This window comes from Clinocottus analis, unplaced genomic scaffold (genome assembly GCF_023055335.1).
Source record: "Clinocottus analis isolate CAN_PGR_092001 unplaced genomic scaffold, fCliAna1.0.p SCAF_4, whole genome shotgun sequence".
NCBI lineage: Eukaryota > Metazoa > Chordata > Actinopteri > Perciformes > Cottidae > Clinocottus > Clinocottus analis.
The window spans coordinates 8,156,478-8,177,247 of record NW_027176153.1 but is presented as its reverse complement, the minus strand read 5'-3'; the positions used below and the strand labels follow the sequence as shown (position 1 = coordinate 8,177,247).

Genomic DNA, 20,770 nt, shown 5'->3' with positions numbered 1-20,770 from the left:
AGGCGAGAGGTGTAATTCTAACTTAAGGTTTGCTATTTTGTATTTTATGATGTGCACCTGATTTGTACAATAACTTTGAATGGTAACGATAACACCAATGAGTTTTGTTTTTATTTTAAGTGCAGCTGAGCGGTCCGTGTTCAAAAGAGAACGTTGTTTTTCAAATCGTTAAGTTTCAGGACACAAGACTCCATAAAACATGTTCATAATGTTGTGACTGTTGGAGAGGAGGAATGCCGTAAATTTTGGTCCCGACTTTTTAACTTTTTTTCAACTTTCACATACCGGTTTCTCCTGTCTCTTGGGGCCCATTTCCTCCTCTTTTCTTTGCCCATCCATACGGGGTAACACTAGAAAAGAGAAGAGTACAATCTCACGGGAGACGAAAATATTTCATTTAGGGTGCTTGATTGACAAACTGTGGCATCGAATATGCCAGCCTTGAAACCTCTTCCTTTTTTCCCCCTTTTTTCTTTTTAATACATCTCCCACAGTAAATCAGAAAGAATCGAGTAGTATTAGATTAGTGGCAGAATGTATTAAACTGAATCGGAGGACAGATGGGATGGAATTGAATTGGATAATATGCGTCTGAATGGAAGCTTATGTCTTGTGTTTTGGATCTGAAGGATCTCTCTTCAAGGGGCCATTTGCACTCTGTTAATCTGCCTGTGAGAGTTTCTCCCTTTTTTATCACAGCGGCTGATCTCCGCCCCGGCCTGCTGCACTGTAACTTCTTTCCCGCCACGACTGGTCTGGAGATTGTGTGGCGGCCCTCGCACAGTGGAAGCCATTGTAGAGGGTGGCATTCATCCTTTAAAAAAATATATATATATATATATATATTTGTATTTGTTATACTACGTTTCTGTTAGCAGATTGTTTTGGATTTCCCAGGCTCAGCCCTCACATCTAAAGAACTAAACATGACATCATGAATTACTTTCTCTAATGTGTATTTGTACAATCCACCTTTTAACAAGTCAATCATTTTCTACGGAACGAATGGGATTTGCTTTGGCGAGTTACCATTGCCAGCTGATTCTGTGTTCTTTGCGCACACACACACACACACGCACGTGCCAAAACAGCTTCTATTACATCATACTTCAGTACCTGTAAGCTGAGGATATAGAGGTTGATAAAAGTTTGATTTGGCGACATTCAATCACATCTTTTATTTATTCCACTCGTCTGGTCATCCAAGTCGTCGCTTTATTCTCACGGCTCACTTCACATAGTTCTTAAAGGACAACATTGTTTTCTTTGATCTGTTTATTGGTTTTCGATCCGGATGTAGTCTCAAATTACTTATTTTTCATCTTGTTTGAAGAAGTTGGAGTCCTGTACCGTGGCTTTTAACTTTTGTGAGGTGTGAACTTTTAATTAGCCCTGTGTTGCATTTACTGTGTCCTCCTTTCTGACTCAGCATGCACTGAGACAATTACATTGTAAAAAGTAATTGAGTACAGATTTTTTAGGTGTCCACGAGCCGAGCTGTGACACCGTGCTTGGATTAGCAGGCATCGAGCCCTTTTGTGACGCTAAATGCAAGGCCACACAGCCACAAAGAGTAGCTAAAATGTGAAAGAGAGCGAAAAAACTGCTGGATGAAGAAGTAAAACATCCGTGTACTGAACTGCACCATAACACCTAAACTCTGTGTCCTGCATCCCACTTAAAGAATCCATTGTCCGACATTCCCCTTTAAGTTTTTCTTGATGTTCATGTCAGTATTTATTTGTGCACGTGATTGTTTAATCCTTCAACAACAAAACTCATTCTAATACTGGCAACAAAAATCTGGTTTAATTCAGCAGTTTCAATGGATACGATGATGTTGATGAGCTGCTGGATTTTTAACTCTTCTCCCTCAACAAGAGGCCCTTGAGCTTCACGAAACGCAGGGCCCTTCTCCTTTAGAGCGCCTCGCCTTCTTGTAATGGCGTGTCGGGCCACATCAGGGAATGTGAAAGAGCCTGTTTTCAAGTGCAGACTCAAGATCCATCACTTCAGTGAGTTATATCCTGGACCGGGGCCCTTTATCACCATCACCTGGCTTTTATGAGACGTCTGATAGCCCAGGTTTCTCTGTTTCTCTTTCCCGTGTTATCCATTTGTTTGTTTTTCTTTGTTTTACTGTTGTCAACGCTGCAGAGAGCATGCTGCTAAATAAACTTCAGATTCCAGTGAACTGTGTGTGGTGGTATTGGTGGTGGTGGTGGATGAGAAGGGGTGGGAGTGTATTGATTTACACCTGCATACTTGGCAGTCTAGACGAGCTGGGAGGAGTTCCCCCTCATGATACTGCGGTACAAGATAGACTGATACATGGCTAATATTGCTATTATAACTATTATTACCTGTCCGACAAAAGGTGCTGGCAGCAGTGCACTGGGGGAGGAGAGTGGCCAGTGTGTCAAAGCCTAGAATGACAGGAAACTGCAATCTGAAGAGAGGAATACACAGAAAGCATGTTTTGGTTTGTAAATGAACATGCTTTTTGTTTTTTTTTAGGATGAGTATTGCGTAGAGTTTGATGGCGCTTTGTGCGGGTCTCCTCAAACCGCTGCCTGCTCCCCGCTGACACGTGGAAATGATACACAAAGGAATTCACCTTTATGCCTCTTGGGAGTATAAAGGCAGCTAAGAATTAGAGTTGCATACCAGGCAGGCTTATCCTGTTCCTTTTGGCTGTTACTGTTCCCCCCGTACACAAATGGCCTCCACTAAGCTTGCAACGTGGTGGAGAACAGTGTTGGATTTCCTTCCAAAGGCCAGTTACCAAATGGAAAATAATAGGCATCCTTCTAGTAAGTCCTAATACAAAATGGAAACCAAAGCGTGCAAATAATGCTCAATAAAGATCAGCGTAGGGCTTCTGTGGTTGGATTGAATGGTTGAATCCCCTTTAGGAACTCCAGCTCGTAGTTCTTAAAGGATATTCAACCATTCAATCCAACCACAGAAAATTACCGTCGCATCAGGGAACACTGTTTTACGGTGTTCTTTTTTTTTTTAAAGTTATGTTCATTATTACCGTTTTTAATAAATATCGTCACTGAAGATATCTAACCATGTTTTTTATTTTAAGCATATTTTAATTGTGGGTTATCAAGACAACGTTTTGGCTTCGCGGTGCTGTCGCGTCTACAATGTAGCGTTTTCTATAATTGAGCACACGTTAACCTTTTCATTTTCTTATTTTAGTTTGTGAAAGAAAATGAACGGCAGAAGATTCCTCTGGGAGGAGATGCTGTGTGCCTTTATCTCAGCAGAGCAACAAAGTACCATTTCACATATTTTTGGAATGCCACACAAACCTCAGCTAATCCTTTGATGCGACCATAAGGAAACTATTTGCTGATGAGTTTGCTTCGGATGCTTAAAAAATAAAAATGAAGTTGTTGTCATTGCCGGTAAAAGTGAGAGGAAAGTTCTTTCTGAGTTCTGTTTGACCGCATTAAGCTCCTTACATTTCACTCTGCTATTATGTTAGTTAGTTTTGGCCGGTTGCCTTTTCTTTTTTTTTTGGCAGAGGGTGACTCGCTTTTTGGACTTTGCCGCAAGTTTGATCAGCAGAGGCGGGTGAATTTTTGCCATGCCGTAGTGGTATATCTGTGAAAGGTAGGGGCTCTGTGAGCCAATACCAGGACAAGTGTTAGCGATACCAATGGTGTCCTTCGCTTGACATCCATCATGCATTAACCCCCCCGTCCCCCACCCCCGTTAGCTGCTAGGCGCTGGTTTAAACGCCCCCATGTTCAGAGCCACGTGCAGAAGAGAAGTCCTGTCTGTTTGTTTTTAGCTGCTGCGTTGAGAGGTCAGTCACATGTCTCAATAAAAACGCTTCCAGTGATTGTCTGCGAGAAGAAATACAAATAGTCGAACAGTAGTATGATATCCTTATTTTTCTACTATATATATATATATATATATATATATATATATATATACATATATACATACATACATACATACAGCTTTTCATGTGCCAGTTTCTTTAATGAAACTTTAAATCGCTCATGCCGTCTCACTCTCGCTCCTTCAGAAGCCACATTTATGTATAATGTAATAGTGTATAGTGCATTACATTTCCTCAAAAAAGCAACAGCCTTAAGTTTCTACTGACTTGCGTGTCATGTCAGTTGTCATCACATCACGCGTTGGCATATAGAACCTAACCCTTTTTATAAAACTGCAGATTTTTCACAAAAGATAGTTTTTCATTTTGTACCTATTTAATGTCACTCTTATTGCTTTAAATCATATAATCTACTGATATGGAACCCTGGTATGAGTGATATGCAACTACATTTAATTTACAAATATTTTTTTCTCCACAGGACTTTAACAAAAAGACTACACACACACACACACACACACACACACACACACACACACACACACACACACACACACACACACACACACACACACACACACACAATACTTAAAATGTTGATTGCTCTATCATATAATACCATAATAATTATATCATGTTGACCGAGCTGTGCTTCTGATTATTTTAAATTCTGGTAAAGAATAGAGTCATTATGAACTGGCTTCAATAGGTGGGGTGTGGTATTGCCAACATGCAGCAAAAGAAATAAAATTGTCTGTTGGTAGATGACACATCAAAAGGACAGCGTCTAAGCTTCTGAATTGAGACATTGTGTTAAACGTCTCACACTTATGTGACATCCTTGAAAAATGAATTGCGTTATGTGGTCGAAAAAAAATTGAGCTCCTACAACCTTTTTAAAATGTGTATTACATTCCCTTAATCTGAATGGCATGACTTAGGAAGTGGAACATTTGTACTGAGATTATTATGCAGGTTGAAGTTCGGAGAATCCTTAACTTCCTTTTGCCATATTTGTTGTACTTATTTTACTCTCTCCTGTTCTTGTTTCCTTTCCTTCCTGCCTTTCAGACCCTCTTTGTCTTTATTTCCTTTTGATTGCATTTGCATCTTCAACTTGCCCCGCCCCCCATTCCTCGTCCTTAAACTCTTGTTTTCCCTCTTTCCTTGTGTCAGTGCTATATTTGTGGAGTTTGCCCTTTGCTGACCCCGATTATCAGGTTAACCATTAACTTTGAGGTTTCACCTTGTTGGCCCTTTGCCCCGCTCCTCGTCAACACAGACAGAGCCGCAGGCCGCTGTGTTTTTCTTCTTTTTTTCTTCTGCTACATCAAATGTGCAAGCTTCTGGAAGAAGAGGGAGGGAGAGAAATAAAATTAAGTTATCAGTGTGGTGGGAGGAAACGGTTGAGCGGGAGATAGGGGGAGCGGGAGAGGAAAAGAGGGGGAGAGAGAGAGAGAGAGAGGTATCGATGAATGTCCGACTCGGCGAGGCAGCTCGAGATTTGAACCAGAGGGCAGAGCTCTGGACCTGTGAAGGCGTGTCGGCCGTAAGCTGCCTCGTTTAGCTGCTGGGAGGAAAATGGAGGGAAAGGTCAGTGGCAGCATGCCAACGCTGCAGGGTGTCCTCCTCTTTATCTTAGCTATTTATTCCCAGCAAGTCTGTTTATTCCTCGGAAGGTTCCACCAAAAGGGGCAGTGGGAAGTCAATGTCCTCTTTTGACTGTTAGGTAATTGTACACATGCATGTAACTTTTTATTATATGTGGAGGGAAAATACATATATGTTTCTTGTTGACGTTTTCATTTAATAACCTTAGTGAAAATGGTTTTTTTTGTGTACTCTAATGGTCTTTTATGATTACTGTTTTGTCCAAATTCGATCAGCCTGAACATCAAGATGAGAAACATTTAGATAAATATTTGGGTGGGACACTGCCCCCTCCTCCCAAATGTGCGACGACATTTATTCTGTAAATGGAAATATAGGTGCTAAATCAATCGATTTTTTTTTAAAAAATGTAACAAGGTATTGTTACGTTTTCAAGAAAACCAACATTTACAACAAAAAATACTATTTACTTTCATAATGTAAATGTGCTGTCCAGTTCTGTGTGTTTGTCCTAAAACTGGATCTGAGATTGTAGTTGTGACTTCAGTAGGAAAACAAAAGCTTTTGATTGTCCTCACCATAATTAAGAGCAGGTCAATGGAGTGTACTAGTTAAGAATGTTTATGTACTTTGTGTTCCCCTCTTGAAAACAACAAACACACACACACACACACACACACACACACACACACACACACACACACACACACACACACACACACACACACACACACACAGACCACACAGAAACTGTCCTGACAGCTGGATGAATGCTCAGGCAGCTTCTTCTTCTCTCGCCACGACTGTCCCCTTTCTTTTCGGTTGCAGAAAGCAGGGGAATCTCTCAGAGAAAACCACTTGCAATTTATCTTTGTGTCGTCGGTATCATGTTTAGCTTCCGTGGGCCTCTTATTTTGTGCAACGGGGGTTGGTAAGTTTCTCAGTCGAAGTAGCGGGTGTCCTTTCCAGAAGATGGACCCTGTTTACATGATACTTTCATTTAACCTACAATCCTAGAAAGTGACTCATTTTTGAAGCAGGGCGTCCCTTTGGTGGGGCATCGTGACATCAGGAGTCTGATCCGAATAAGTGAAGCGCTGCCAGTGAACACAAGGAAGAACGGGAACAGTCAGTTACTTTGACTGTTTGTGACGTGCATGTTGTTAAGTGCGTTCTGCAGCTTTCATGACTGTCTCTTTAAGTAACAGCAGCTAAAGCTAAAAGTCACAGCATCCGTGGTAACGATGGAAAAAGTTGTCAATTAAACTGTCAGTGTTGACTCATAATCAGCCTGAGTGTGCACGAGGCTCAGCTGGATTTTTGTAAAAAAAAAATCACGACATTGAATGCCATTCAATCCCCTTTTTTGTCCTCCCGCTCGGTCATGTATCGATCACCCATGACAAGTGAGCCTTCGCTCACCTCGTCCGTCCGTCGCGTCGCGCTATCGATCCGTTACATTCAGCTTAATTGAAGGCGGTGTAAACATGTACTCTGAGTACACAGGTAGAGCGGCGGTGCACTGTCCTGGGGTTGGACTTGTGCCCAGAACACTTGTCTGTCTCTCGGCTCGTGCACTCCAGATGTGGGCCGTTTGCAGCCTCGGCCCCTCGATCGGGGGGGAGGGGGGATAATTGATGATCATTTTCTTCCCTTTATACTTGTACTTGGCTCTGTATATTCTTACACCTGTGTTTCAACCACATATACTTGCGATCTTTCTGACTATTTCTAGGTTCCTTCACCAGCCTTTTTTTCTCCCTCTCGACTTCTTTTTCTTTCCTCCTTCGCCCCTTCAATCCCTCTCTATTTCACGTTCTCTTTTCATTCCTCAGTTCCCGCATTATTTTCCCAATTTTTTTTCCTACTTCATTCCTTTCTTTACAAGCTCCCCTCTGTCTCTCTGTCTCTCTCTCTCTCTCTCTCTCTCTCTCTCTCTCTCTCTCTCTCTCTCTCTCTCTCTCTCTCTCTCTCTCTCTCTCTCTCTCGCTCCTCCCGCTCCCTTGTGTGTCTCTTTCTCTCTCCCTCTCGCTCCTCCCGCTCCCTTGTGTCTCTCTCTCTCTCTCTCTTGCTCTCGCTGGCTGCCTGTCCAGCAGCTCAGACGGCCTGGTTCGTTTCCATCCTCTGCCTGAAAAACAAGGTCTTAAGTTCAAAGCTGCTGTTGTGGTTCGGCGGCAGGATAGGAAGCACAAAAGGGAGGCCGGGCCCCTGCCGAGTCAAAGACGATTTTGAATATCATCTGAAGTGGATGGAATTTTAATCAAATCAGACGATGCATTTTAATTTTCGGTGCACTCGTGAGTGTGATGGACAACGCCGATCGACTACTCATACTTTTAGGGGTTTTATTTGTCCTAAAATGACCCAAAGTGGAGACCAGTGTACTTTCTCAAAATCACGGTTCCTTAAAACTGCTTCTCTCTCTCTCTCTCTCCAGTGATTTCCATACTCCTGTCGCCGCTGTCTTTACGCGCACAGTCCTTAACGTATTATTCGTTTGCACAGCTGGGTTGTTCTCTCTGTGTGTGTGTGTGTGTGTGTGTGTGTGTGTGTGTGTGTGTGTGTGCGTGCTCCTCCACCAATATCAGAGAGAGAGGGCGCTGGGGTGGCCACCTGCATTTATCCCAGCTCAGCTTTCTTCAACCCCTGTTGTTATTATAGGGCTTTTATAAAAGACACACACTTATTAGTAGATGCATTGGAACACCATACAATTAATTAGCAGCTCTTTCAGCACTTTTCCTGTGTGTGGGTGTGAGGGAATGAAAGATACAGACCTGTTCTAGTTTTGCTGTGTGTATGTGTTTTTTCAGTGTTGCTATATGTTGAAGAGAAAAAAAAAGACAAATCCACACCTGAATGTAGAGTCTGTATTTGTAGCTGATACGCATTGTGCTACTTGTGCATTAGAGTACGTCAGGGATGTTAATAATTAATTGATCACTGTCTGTTAAGAGTTTAATAGACTGAACAATATTACTGTGAAACTCTCAATGTGCAGAAGCGTCCTCTAAGCCCAACATTATCAGAGCGCTTTTGGGATGAGGTAATTAATTATTTCATCATGTCATTCTTGTAAAACATAAATGAATCTGGCAATTACACTCTTGGTTGTCTGAAACAGCGGCTGATTGTGCTTAAGATGTGGGCCGAGTCACGAAAGTTCTCAAAATAACGATAAATTAAGAAAATATTTTTTTTGTTAAAGCACATTTCCTTCAAAATGTTTTCAACCATCTGGACATTTTCCGGAGCTTTGAAATGGCTCACAGAGTCTGTCTAACTACAGCGATATTTCTGTTTTGTGTGTGTCAGGAGGGTGTGCTGCATACCGACCAATCGCATCAGTCCCTCTTGTGTAGCATACTCCTGCAGCCAATTGGGACCCTCGATTAGTATCTTTCAAAAAACACAAATGCCCTCCCCTCCCCTTTAATGGCCTCAGGCTCATTTGTCGGCGATGCGAGCATCTGTTTGGATAAAGCCAGCTCTCTGTGTTCCCTGTCTATGGACCCTGCTCGCCTACAGTACTGTACTGAAGCACAGGGGAGCCTATTGATGCTGACGTTCATGTCATGCACCGCCGCCTCCAGAGTTACAATCGGTTTACTATTCAATCTGTCATAGATTCAAGTTCACTTGTTTTTATTAATCATGAATGCATGTTTCCATACATTCTTGACACTTTGCTTCCGTTTCTAGCCCTTATTATGTCAGTAAGAAAAACTATACATAAAAAAATCGCCTCTACACATACACACGTTTGGTTGACTGGCTGAAACTAATGTCTTCAGCCTTTATGCAATAAACTCTGCTTTTATGAACTTTCAAATGTTGCATAAACTGCTTGAGAGAGGACTTGGAGGATGTGGTTTGTTAAACAGAGGTGTTTCTGTTATTCACACACATTACTAGCGGCTTGCTGCACTAAATCCAAATATGACCATTTCGTTCAGCCCGTCTGAGATTAGATGGATTTGGGGAATACCTATGGACTCTTTTTCTAAGCTGTCGGCTAACAACTCAGAGTAAAAAAACAAAAACAAAAGAGCGCTCTGGCTTTGATCTTTTTGTCCCCACATTGAGGTTTGGACCAAGAGAATTTTGTATTGGTGACTCCTTTCTTAACTTGTCTCTCATGAGGCTTGATGGAGCCAAATGGAAATTGAACACCTGACCTTTTTTTAAAAAAAAGGATGTTGCTCCTTGTGTGTGTGTGTGTGTGTTTTAAAGCCCCGGTCCTGCTTTTGTTGCATTGTACTGGACTGTGGAGTTTATAGCGGTTGGCTGCTAGTGAGGCAGCTGGTGGTAAAGTAGGCCATGCGCCCTGTTGTGCCGCCTATAGAGTGAACCCCTCTATGCTTTCTATGGTACCCTCCTATACTGGGCCGTATACAGGGCTGGGCTGTACTGGGTTACCGCTGGGCTTTGAAGAGGAGTGAGAGTCACTTGGGCCTGACATTCCCATGAAGTACAGCCCACCTGAGGAAATGGAGGCTCCTTCCTCTGAATGTCAACAGTAAAATCCAAACGATGACTGTACAGTGCGGTTGGAATCAAATTAGATCTATTCACGGTTCTCTTCCCGGCTCTCCGAAATGCCAAATATCCACGGGTCAGAGCCGATGACATAAAAAGTCAACTTTTGTTCATATTTCTTTGTGAGCAGACGGCGGGGTCTTCTTTCAGGCAATGGCAGGACTTTATTGATCCCGGCGGGGTCGTTGTCCTTTCTCGTGCCACCTCCACAGGGAGGTCAGAGGGTGGTGTCAGCCAGGGAGCAGCGACCCCACAGCTGGTCGGGTGTGACCGAGTAGTTTAGGGACACTTGTGCAGTGTAGACGCTCGCTGGTATGGTGGTGTGAACCCGGGTCCTCAGTGGACAGACGATCTCTTTAAACCACTTCAGTAGCACTTAGCCGCTCTGTAAACACGCCATCTGAAAGCTGGGAACGGCTCCAGTCAAACAAGAATGCCTAACCGAGCATTCCTGATATGAGGGTTTAAGGATATTGACAACAAAGCTTTACTATTTAGTATTTTAATTAGCATCGTAGGACTTCACAGCCATCAAATACCACCCCTCCCTCAACCAAATCCACAGGGTTACGTTTTTTGTCAGCCTGTGGTTTCTTGAATGCCTCTCTCAGGCTCTTGCAAGCGAGCATGGTCGGGTCAATGCCACCAGATGCTTGTTAATTATCTGGCCTGGGCTCAGTGTCGTAGTGACAAATGCTCAATCAAGGTGGCGCTGTTTAATGCAGTGTTTCCCATAGGTTTACAGCTTCGAGGGGGGGGCTGGGGGCTACCTGGGGGGTTTATTGCACGACACAGGGTGCATACTAATCCATATTGTGACATGTTCCGCCTTCATCCTCCCCGGTCAGGTGGTCTTGTTTTCTTTTTGGCGGTGGGCTCTGTAGCTTGCAGTTAAATGGCACATGCTGCAACCACTCGGTAAACAAGATGCTCTTTTTAGATCTTCAAATATCAACATTCTCAAGGACTATTAGAGATTTGTTTTCTCCCTTATAACTTTCGTTTTTAGTAATGTCGTTGTTGACCAGTATTGCATCTAGTATTTGCATGATTAGACAGTAAAAGCAAAGTTAAATCATTCTTTTTATCATTGTCATTAAGGTGAAGGGGCAAGATTGTATAATTTTATGGCTGTTTAAGTGTGTTCTGCGCTTTATGATACATTTGAAGGACCCCTAAAAGAAAACCATGTTTTTACAATAACCTTTACAGGTGAACCGGAGCATTGCATTGGCCATTACAGGCGGGTCCCTCTGTATAATGGCTGTAATTATGTTCAAGGGCTTGGCTGTGTTTTTAATGCATTTTCTGAATTACATACTCCTTTTGTCTGAAAACAAAAACAAACTATTCTTCCTCAGTGACTAATGCCAAATCTCCTCCGGTAAATGCCTCTTTCGCACGCTGCGTGGTGATGGGGTCCTAATGGTCCTACTGTTTACATGCTATGAGGGGGTTTATACATTTTAACACGGTGAAATGGCACTCAGCTGATGCGCTGCTTGGGCGAGGGGAAATAACATCAGCATCAGCGAAAACAGACAGAGCGGGCTCTGCTGTAATCCGGCCTGATTATCTCTCTTACTAAATGTTTCATCTGTTGACATTGGATGGCACTTGTAGCCGACTGCATTGCTTTCAGAAGCAACACGGACAAATGTGTTTACAGCTACAGGGGGTGGAGAGGGAGATTAATGGCGAGGAAGGAAGAGGAAAAAAAGTGAGAGGAAGAGCGATGATATTTGGGACGGGATGGTTGGCAATGATGCAGGGACTATTGTTGCCATGGAACCAGACATTTGACATGGGCACAAGGCTCGTCACAATAACCTTGGAAGTATAACAAGCATAATAATTCAAGTATACCCTTTAAGAATATTCGGACATTGGAATTGACAAAATAAACATTTAAATATCCTAAATAAAACAATTAAATATAACCACACAGCCAAAAATATATCAAATGGTGTCTTTGGCTCTGATAACAATAATAGTCAATGTCTGTACATTGCCCAGGTCTTATAATAGCACAGGGAAAACCCCACAGTTAATTCTGGCATCATGTTGGCCAACAGGCTGGTGGCGTTATTACGTAAACTCAAGGGGTAATATGGTGGTCAACAAAAATGACTGTTTTACTGTTTTAAGTATTTACTAAGGTAAATACTTTGACCGCTAAGCCAGTAATTTAAATGAATGCAAGGTCACGTCCAAGAATTATGGGAGAAGTTGATCGAGGTCACGTTCATAGACGGAAGACGTGAAAATGAGGTGTCCATTTATTGTACAATAAGTCATACCCTTATCATGTGTTTATGTGTTTAGATATGCTTTTAGTAATTTGATTTTCAAATGTTGTTTTCCAGATCTAAGATCTGTGTATTACAGCCTGTTCTGTTCTACTTTCTGGTACCAGTCTGCGCACGCACGCACGCACGCACGCACGCACGCACGCACGCACGCACGCACGCACGCACGCACGCACACGACTTTGACTGAAATGGAAAGCACACTTTTAATTCTCATTTCAAAGTTGGTAAACCGCTTGACAGTTGAGTTTACCAAAGTCTGTTTTTCAGTGTTCAGTCTTTTGCAACACTATTGACGCAGCATTGGATTTTGTTATTGTGTCAACACCAGCAAGGACTGTAGGTGCAGTGAGTGATTGACGCACAAGGCTGTAACTGGGGATACGAGGTGAGCGGGGCAGGGCGAGCTCAGCCACAACAACAAGAACGACGACACAGTTCTACAAAGCAGCCAGTCAGCTGGCTGACCGTGACCCTACGGAGTCAAGGAGGAAGTTAACATGGGGAGGGACCCAAAACAACAACACCTTCTATATCCTCAAACTACCCAACACATTTGTTTCTAGTCTAAAAATGAATCTAAATAAATAATAAAATGATAATCTAATATTGACACGTTTAGCCCCATTGTGCAATGCATGTATTTAGTTTCATTGTAAAATGCTCACAGTGGTATAACTACTTTCCTCCATCAACCAGAGAATAGAACAAGATGCTTAAAGGGATTGTTTGAGTGTTTTGAAGTGGAATTTTACGAGGTACTTATCCATCGTCACTCGGTGTATTACTTACAGTAGTTGGCAGTCGGCACACGGCACACTCCCAGTTATCTGAACCACGCAGGAGAACCAGCACAAGAGCAGATTGATGCACTGCTGTGGCAGCAAAACAAATTTATCCACCTAAAAAATGTACGTGCAGCTTCAGTGTACGCTGTATGAGAATATTAAAATAGCATATTTTCACCACAATGGAATATTGCCAGCAGGCTGACCTTTCTGACACAAAAGAGTCTCCTTTGACGAAAACAGTTCCTTTAACTTGCAGATACGGAAGTTTGCTGGTGTATCGCTACCTCAGTTGGTTAGTTTGTTTCCTTGTGTGATTATTTTGTGAGTGTTTTTAAAGGGTTCGGCTGGATTTGCAAAATTCACACAGTAGCGCATTTAAACCAGCGTAAAATATCGGCAACTAACAATTATTTCAATAATCGATTAATCGGATAAAAAATAATTTTAAAGCATTAATTTGCAACCTTTTATTTAAAAAACAAAGCGGACAGTGCAAATTCACAGTGCAACGAATCTTAACAAGAAATAATTTATAAAAAAATAAAGAAATACAAATCAGAAAACTGAACAGGATTTGTCAGAACTTGTTCTCTACACTCACAGACATGCACAGTGTACACACACACACACACACACACACACACACACACACACAGAACAGATGATATTTCAGAAGTAACACTCGATGTATCAACGGATAACTTAAGGACTGCACTTCACCTAAACAAAAGTTGTTAATTAGATATCAAACTACAAATCTCAGCAACACTTCCTCTGCATGAAGCGACAGGTCTGCGTTCTGCACCTCAGGAGATATTTACACGTTGCTTCTCTTGAAGCCTCCGCGGTATTTTAAAACGAAGACATTATCTAACCCAACAGCGCGGCTCAAACACGGAGAATGAACGACTGGCTAGCGAGCTAACGACAACGCTTAGCCTAGCTGCTAAGTTATTGTAGCAAGCGTCTTAAGAGAGGACACAACAGGCTGCACCAGAACCTCCTGGACCTTCTGTCTGCTGCGCTCCACTCAACTGTTTTGTTCAATGCTCAAACATCTACGCGACTTATTGAGTGGCGTAATAATCGCGCGACACAACGGATAAGTAATAAAATTTGATGCCAACTTTAATATTGCAGCCCTAATTAAGTCTTGTGGCTATGAGGAGAAAATGGATGGATCAAACTGCTTCAGTATCCAAAAAGCGCTGCCGATAACGCAGTAAAAATATTCTAAATATACTGTACACTTATATAAAAAAAAATTCTTTGTTTTTTCTAGGTGGCTAAATTCAGTTTTGCTGCTGCCCCCGACCATAGCAGTACTCCGCTTAGCTCCAGTGCTGGTTCTCCTGCCTGCGTCTCCAAACTGGGGGCGCGCTGACCACCATCTACTGAAGGTAACACACCGAACATGGATAAGTACCCCATAAAAGCCCACTTCAAAACCCCTGAACGATCCCTTTTAAGGGTATTCATGACCAGAATAAAACTACAGTTTACTTGGACTAACAAGCAGACAAGGTCGTATATCATATGGTGTCATGGATAACTGGCGACTCATAATCACTTCAGCGTGTATGGTACACCTAGTCTTCCTTCTGCACGTTTTGATAAATCACTTCTCCAGTGTCGACACGTGCACTTTTAATGAGAATGGATCCGCGAAGAATCCATTATACACGGCAGGTCTATTTTTTTGGTCTGGCATCACTGCCTCCCAATTGAATTCACTTTGTTTGGTTGGCATAGACGTCACATTAAATGAAACCCGAGCATCCAAATAAATATAAAAATTGAGTAAACCGATCAATCTGGGTTTAGTGAAAGCAGCTCCAATAACCGCCGCTCTGGGACATCTCATGGTTAACCCTCGAAGAAATGAATCTCCGCATCTTCTGCGAAATGTTTCGAGGTGACTGTTACTGCCAAATAATGAACAAAACTCATCAAAAGTAAATGACTGATTTATAAACCGGTGTGGCAACCTGGGGGACTTGAGGTTTCAACAAGATTCAAGAATAAAAGAGGAAGCTCAGAGACAGTAGTGTTTTAACAAAGTGTCCTTTTAATAAACAGGCGTTAGGGGAAAAGGAGTGTGGGATCAAAGCCAACAAAAGGTTCCTCCCGGTTGGGGTCTGTGGTGTCTCTCACTCGGTGGCTCCTTAGCCCTGCGTTACAGATTAGAGTGGAGCGGTAAGTATGAAGGTCGCAGGGTTACTTTGTGTCCGTTGCACTGCCTCAGGGGATCCTTCTGTCAAGGCTGTCTTCGTTTTTCTCCGCCTACTGCTTTTCCAGCTTTGCAGATAGTCTCTAATCAGCTGATGGGCTGCAGGTGCGTCCAGTGTCAGGTGCCGATTGGTTACAGCACCTGCACTAGTAAGTACCTCCCCATAATCACCTCCCGTAGCCTGAGTTTGGGGATCCGCCCCTTTTTTGCGCTGCTTTTCCCCCCTGGTCTGCCACACGGGACACATTCTGCTTTCGTATAATGATCATACCAATAATGCTGAATGTGGCCTGTTCGAAGGTTAAAGAGGAAACAAGATTGAGATGAAGAACTAATTGATTTATAACGAAGGTAAACTGACAGATGTAGAGAAATAAAGTGTAAGCATAAGGAAAAGGAACAGAGCACAGCTTGTCAAAAAGGTAGGGAGAGAAGGAATCACCCGTCAGTCTGGCAGCTTACAAGCCTGCCCCCTTTTTTTCCACCAATTGATCATGCTGACTGTAAATAAATAAGGATGCTAATTAACACAGCAGCATTACAAATGAGAAACCAGTGAGGGAAAAGCGTGTGAAGTTAAAAGCAAATGTGATGGAGCGAGTTTATTAAAGGTGAAATAACACTGAGGTCATTAATCACAGACCTGGATCCCACTCGCGCTGTTGTTCACAGCACCGCCGACCAAACTGCGGGGGTTTGTTTTGGTGTTGTTTCTGCCGCCCGCTGTCCATTTCACTCCCTCCATCTTTTTCATTATTCACCTGTTGCTGCAACACCCCCTCGCCCCCAAAGAAAAAAAAAACACAGCTGTTTTGGGGACACGATGACTGATGGTGTGTGTCTTGTTGTTCCCGTTGAGGTGCTTCTCCCCCCACCGCGAGGCACACCGTATCACTCCTGCACGCAAGCCCCCGTGCTTGCATGCGAGCTACACACAGACAGGTACACACAAACCTGGCAAGGACGCTCATCGTGCATCGGAGCGATACTCCACCTGCTTTGAAGTGCACGGGTGTTTGCGCGTGTCCGGCTTTCCCTGCGGTGTCGTTGCATCCCGGGTAATGGGGCCGATGGCTCCTGGCTCCGTGGGCTCTTGTTTTTCACCCGGGAAGCGGCGCTGATGCTTCACCTCGCTAAGACGTAATAAGAGCTAATGGAGACAGACTACGTTTGTCTCCATCCTTCAATCCTTCACTCACTGTCTCCCCACCTCTTCTTCATCGTCTCCCTCCACACTTCTCCATCCGTCCGGCCCCTTCTATCTCTTTGTCCTCGCTTGACTCTACCCGAGTCCTACTTCTCCGCACGGCAGCTCCCCACAGGCTATATTCCGCAGCCACCACGTGACTGTGCCTCCACACTGGGCCTAAGTTCATTGCACGCGCCCTCCCCCTCTTTGTCCTCATTTTGTTGTCTTCCCCTTACATGACCTCTCTCTCTCGGTCTCTCTCTCTCTTTTTTTTTTTAAATATTCATATTGGATTTGTGCATGCAGTCCACAGGCACAGAACTCTCTGCTTAACAATACCAAGAGCCTACAAACCATAGGTTTGGTATATCGGACATTTTTCACCTCTTGTAGTCTTTTCCTTTGTGTCTTTGACTCAAGCTAATGAGTCGTTTCAGATCAGAGTATTAGCTTGTGTTGATACAGCACATGCGAAAACATTGTGTATACTCCTCGCCGGTGAGTCCAAAAAGATAAAAATTAACTGAAGTCTGAATTTAGGCCCTTAAATACACAATAAAAATGATCTCATTATTATTATTCATGTTGTGGAAAACAGATTTTTCATTGTAACCTCATGCTGTACTAGGGAGGGTGACCATAAAACAAAATTGATAAAGCCATCACTTATTTTTAAGGAATCACTCGGGCCGTTGCTCTCGCTCATGTTTTTGTTAACCTGTGAGGTGGCGTGAGCGGCGGCGGCTGAAGTGGCGTGCAGGTCCACTGTGAATGGTGCAATAATCTGGCAACTACAGACAGGGAAGCCAGGGTGTTTTATCAGGGAGGAGTTGATGATTTGATTGAAGGCAGGTGCCGTAGATGAGGTGCACTTGTTGAGATGATTGCCAGTTGTAAAAAAGGACACAAGTCACGGCCGAGCCGTGACACCGTTTGCCTCTGTTTCCTTTCTTGCGAAGGCTCTACTACCCTGTTTTCATTCATGAGGGTCCCATTGGATATAAGTGAAGACACCGGCACAGGGTCGATCCTGTGTGACCACATTACACACGAACACTCGGACACGGGGGCCGCACTTGAACCCATTGGACCTCGAATAACACGCATGATTCCTCTCCTTCATCGTTTCTCTCCTCTCCTTTTTTGGCCTTCCTAAAGTATCCCCATCACTCCAATCAGACTTCAAACAAAGGATCTGTCTGTACAGATTGATATGGATTAGTTCGCTCAAAGGTGTGTGTTACTCCACTGCTGTTTATTTCATAGGGGACGGGCCAGATGGTGCGAGTGTGAAAAAATGAGCACTTTTCATTTTGGCAGTATTAAACATATCCGTCATTTCTTAGCCTTCAGCAAATAGCGCCTTTTTTCTGTCATTAATTAATTTGTTCCCATTAGCATTGACTTCATGATTGTTAATGTTTGTGTGTGTCTGCTGAGTCACTCGGCCAATAGCTGCAAGAGTCCGAGTGCGGCTGTCAATGCAGTTTGCTGAATATGCTAATAGCCTGACACCTGTTAGTATAAAAGAGGAAAGCACACTCCCACACAACACGCGAGCAGAGGACCAAAAACTGATTTCGAAGCTTTTTGGTGCGAGAACCACCACACACGCGTTCCCCCACTTTTTTCTTTTTGTGTTGTAAGTGTTTCACTGGCATACAAGAAGCAGGCGGGCGGTGTGAAGCGGGCCTCTAATCTCCCTCGTTCGGTTCTCTGCAGTGATGGAGCCCATGACGGTGACGACGTCGGCGGTCGGACCAGAAGAGTTCGACCGCAACGCCCCGCGGATCTGCGGCGTGTGCGGTGACAAGGCCACCGGCTTCCACTTCAACGCCATGACGTGCGAGGGCTGCAAAGGTTTCTTCAGGTGCGTCCCCCTCCTCCCGTGTTGCGAACCAGGTGTTTATGTGGGTGTTTCAGCGTGTTCGATGATGTGGCGTTGAGGTGTTATTCGCCGCCCTTTTCCAAGTGGAGGAGTTCTCCGTTTGCACCTGAAGTCCGTATAAGCTGTTGGATGTTTTGGGTACACTGTGTTATTTTTATGTCTAACTCCATAAACAATGTACATTATTCAGTGGAGTTCACTCAGGTTTTCTTTTTTCTCGCAAGCATGAATACTTCTTTTCATAATCAAAGATTCAATAACAATGTATTATTTAACATTTAAATCCTGTTGAAGGAAGAAGATGCCATCCCTTCAACCAGGCAGTATTACATTTTTTTTAATGAATGAAAATTGCTGGTAAAGTGTATATAGTTTCTGTAAAAGGTATGCGTGTCTGTATATCTTTTTTCTAAAAATAAATTGGGCGGTGCATTACTCTGGGTCTGATGCTCGGTTACTACATCTTATGGTACCGTATGCAAAACCTTTAGGTTCCTTCCTGTTGACATGACTGCTTATTTCAGTAAAGTTTCGCTTCCATTTTCTGGGTTATAAAATGCACATGTTGGATTTAGAAGGATTCAAAACATTCATAATAACCAAGTCCTGCAATATTGAAAGTTGTAATATGATCAATGCACGTTTGAACCACGTCAGGATTGATGGTGGCTAAAAGGATTTTCTCTCCCACAGGCGCAGTATGAAGCGCAAAGCCGCCTTCACCTGTCCGTTCAACGGCACCTGCACCATCACCAAGGACAACCGGCGTCACTGCCAGGCCTGTCGTCTCAAACGCTGCGTCGACATCGGCATGATGAAAGAGTGTGAGTAGACTTTCTTCTTTCTCTCCTCTCTCTGACCTCCGACAGTCTAGCAAAGCAGCGACTCAAGCAGCGACTAATGTCAAAGTCGCAGCTTGAGCCGGAGGTGTGAAGACGAGCTGCAACATTTTAGGCTTTAGTTTTTCAGGTTTTTTTATAATACATTTTTGTTGTATCTTATATAGCAAAGCGTTGTTAGCTGATGAGGTGATTTAACTTATTTCGAATGCAGTTTTCTCAAGGCAAGCGGCAGTAACACTTGAGACAATTCGTGATATCTAGGTCACATTAAATTCACACCACAGACGGATATTTTCACTTGTGAAAAGAAAATGTACATTAAAAGGCTCCAAACCAGAATAACTGACATGCCAAATTAAGACATACTGTGCGTGCAGTTTCCACATACAGTAGGTCAGATTTCTTAAAGGTTGATACTTACATAATAAAGCACTATGCCTCCGGTTGACATCCTTTTGATGTAATATTCATCTAGTCACGTGCAGCTGCTTCTGGTGCTTCTTCGGGATCAGTGCTTTAGCTTGAAAACCTGCCAGTGAATCCAGTTAACTTTGTATTCACTGTTTTCATCTACTGTTGCCATTTTGTTACACTTGACCAGTGTGGTATTTCAGCACTTACGGTCAGTTTGAGGAGGGCAGCCTGCCGTCCGGTTTGATTAGCGGCCGTGTCTGGCTCGCATAAATCCAGGTTTCAAATTGATGCATTATTAAAAATAAATCTTTCACCATTGCTGTTTTATTGATTCAGTTAATTACGCTAGCATCGTCATTATTACAGTTATATTATTCACTGACAGTATTAACTTTATTAGCTTTCTCTCTCGCAGAACAGCTCAATGCATGTTTTCAGATGCTCCAGCTGTGTTAAATTGGCCAGTTCCCTGCTCCCAATCTGATATTTAAAGACACAAGATACAAGCTGCAGTCAAGAAGTGTGTCTTTAATCCTGCTTTTAATGGCACGCTGCTGATGAGGGTTTCCATCACCAGTGTGGTTAGGATGGTATTGATCAAGGTGTAGTCATTTAGCCTAACTAATGGGCAATTGCATTTGTTGCGTTTCAGAGACTGTTTGACGCGGTTCCGCTCCTAACCGTGTTGGTTATGCATGCGGCACCAGGCTGTAACACAAGCCGTAGCCGTTGTGAGGGGAGACTAAGACGTCGCCTCACCTCACGCTAACACGGAATGACACTTTGTCACAACTGATTCTCAGCATTTTTCTTCATAGTAAAGGCGCGAGACGGGGCACACCCGGGTTTCAGCACCCAATGGGAAGCAGCGACAGCGCGTCGGCGTACCCGTGACAAGTCGTAGAAGACAAGGGGAGAATGAGAGAGAGAGAAGAGGGGGGTGGGTGGGGGGGGGGAATAAATAAGGAAGGAAGGAAGGAAGGAAGTAGGGGGATGGGGGTCGGGGTGTTAAAGTCCTGTGCAACAATGACTCTCTTTCTTCAAAGGGACACACAATGGTCTGGTCCACATTTCGTTTCGCAAACACTGTGT

General features: G+C 43.4%; 1 protein-coding gene across 2 annotated transcripts in view; it reads left to right on the top strand.

Moving 5' to 3' along the window:
- The window catches only part of LOC137800268 (vitamin D3 receptor A), a 63,404-nt gene that overhangs the window by 20,244 nt on the left and 22,390 nt on the right, over positions 1–20,770 (top strand). The window contains exons 3-5 of one of the 2 annotated variants that reach the window (XM_068597392.1): positions 14,398–14,515; positions 18,257–18,404; positions 19,116–19,246. In XM_068597392.1, coding sequence (XP_068453493.1) covers positions 18,259–18,404; positions 19,116–19,246 — 277 coding nt within the window. In that variant the 5' untranslated portion in view covers positions 14,398–14,515; positions 18,257–18,258. The remainder of the gene's footprint in view (positions 1–14,397; positions 14,516–18,256; positions 18,405–19,115; positions 19,247–20,770) is intronic. The other variant, XM_068597391.1, reaches the window with a different exon arrangement.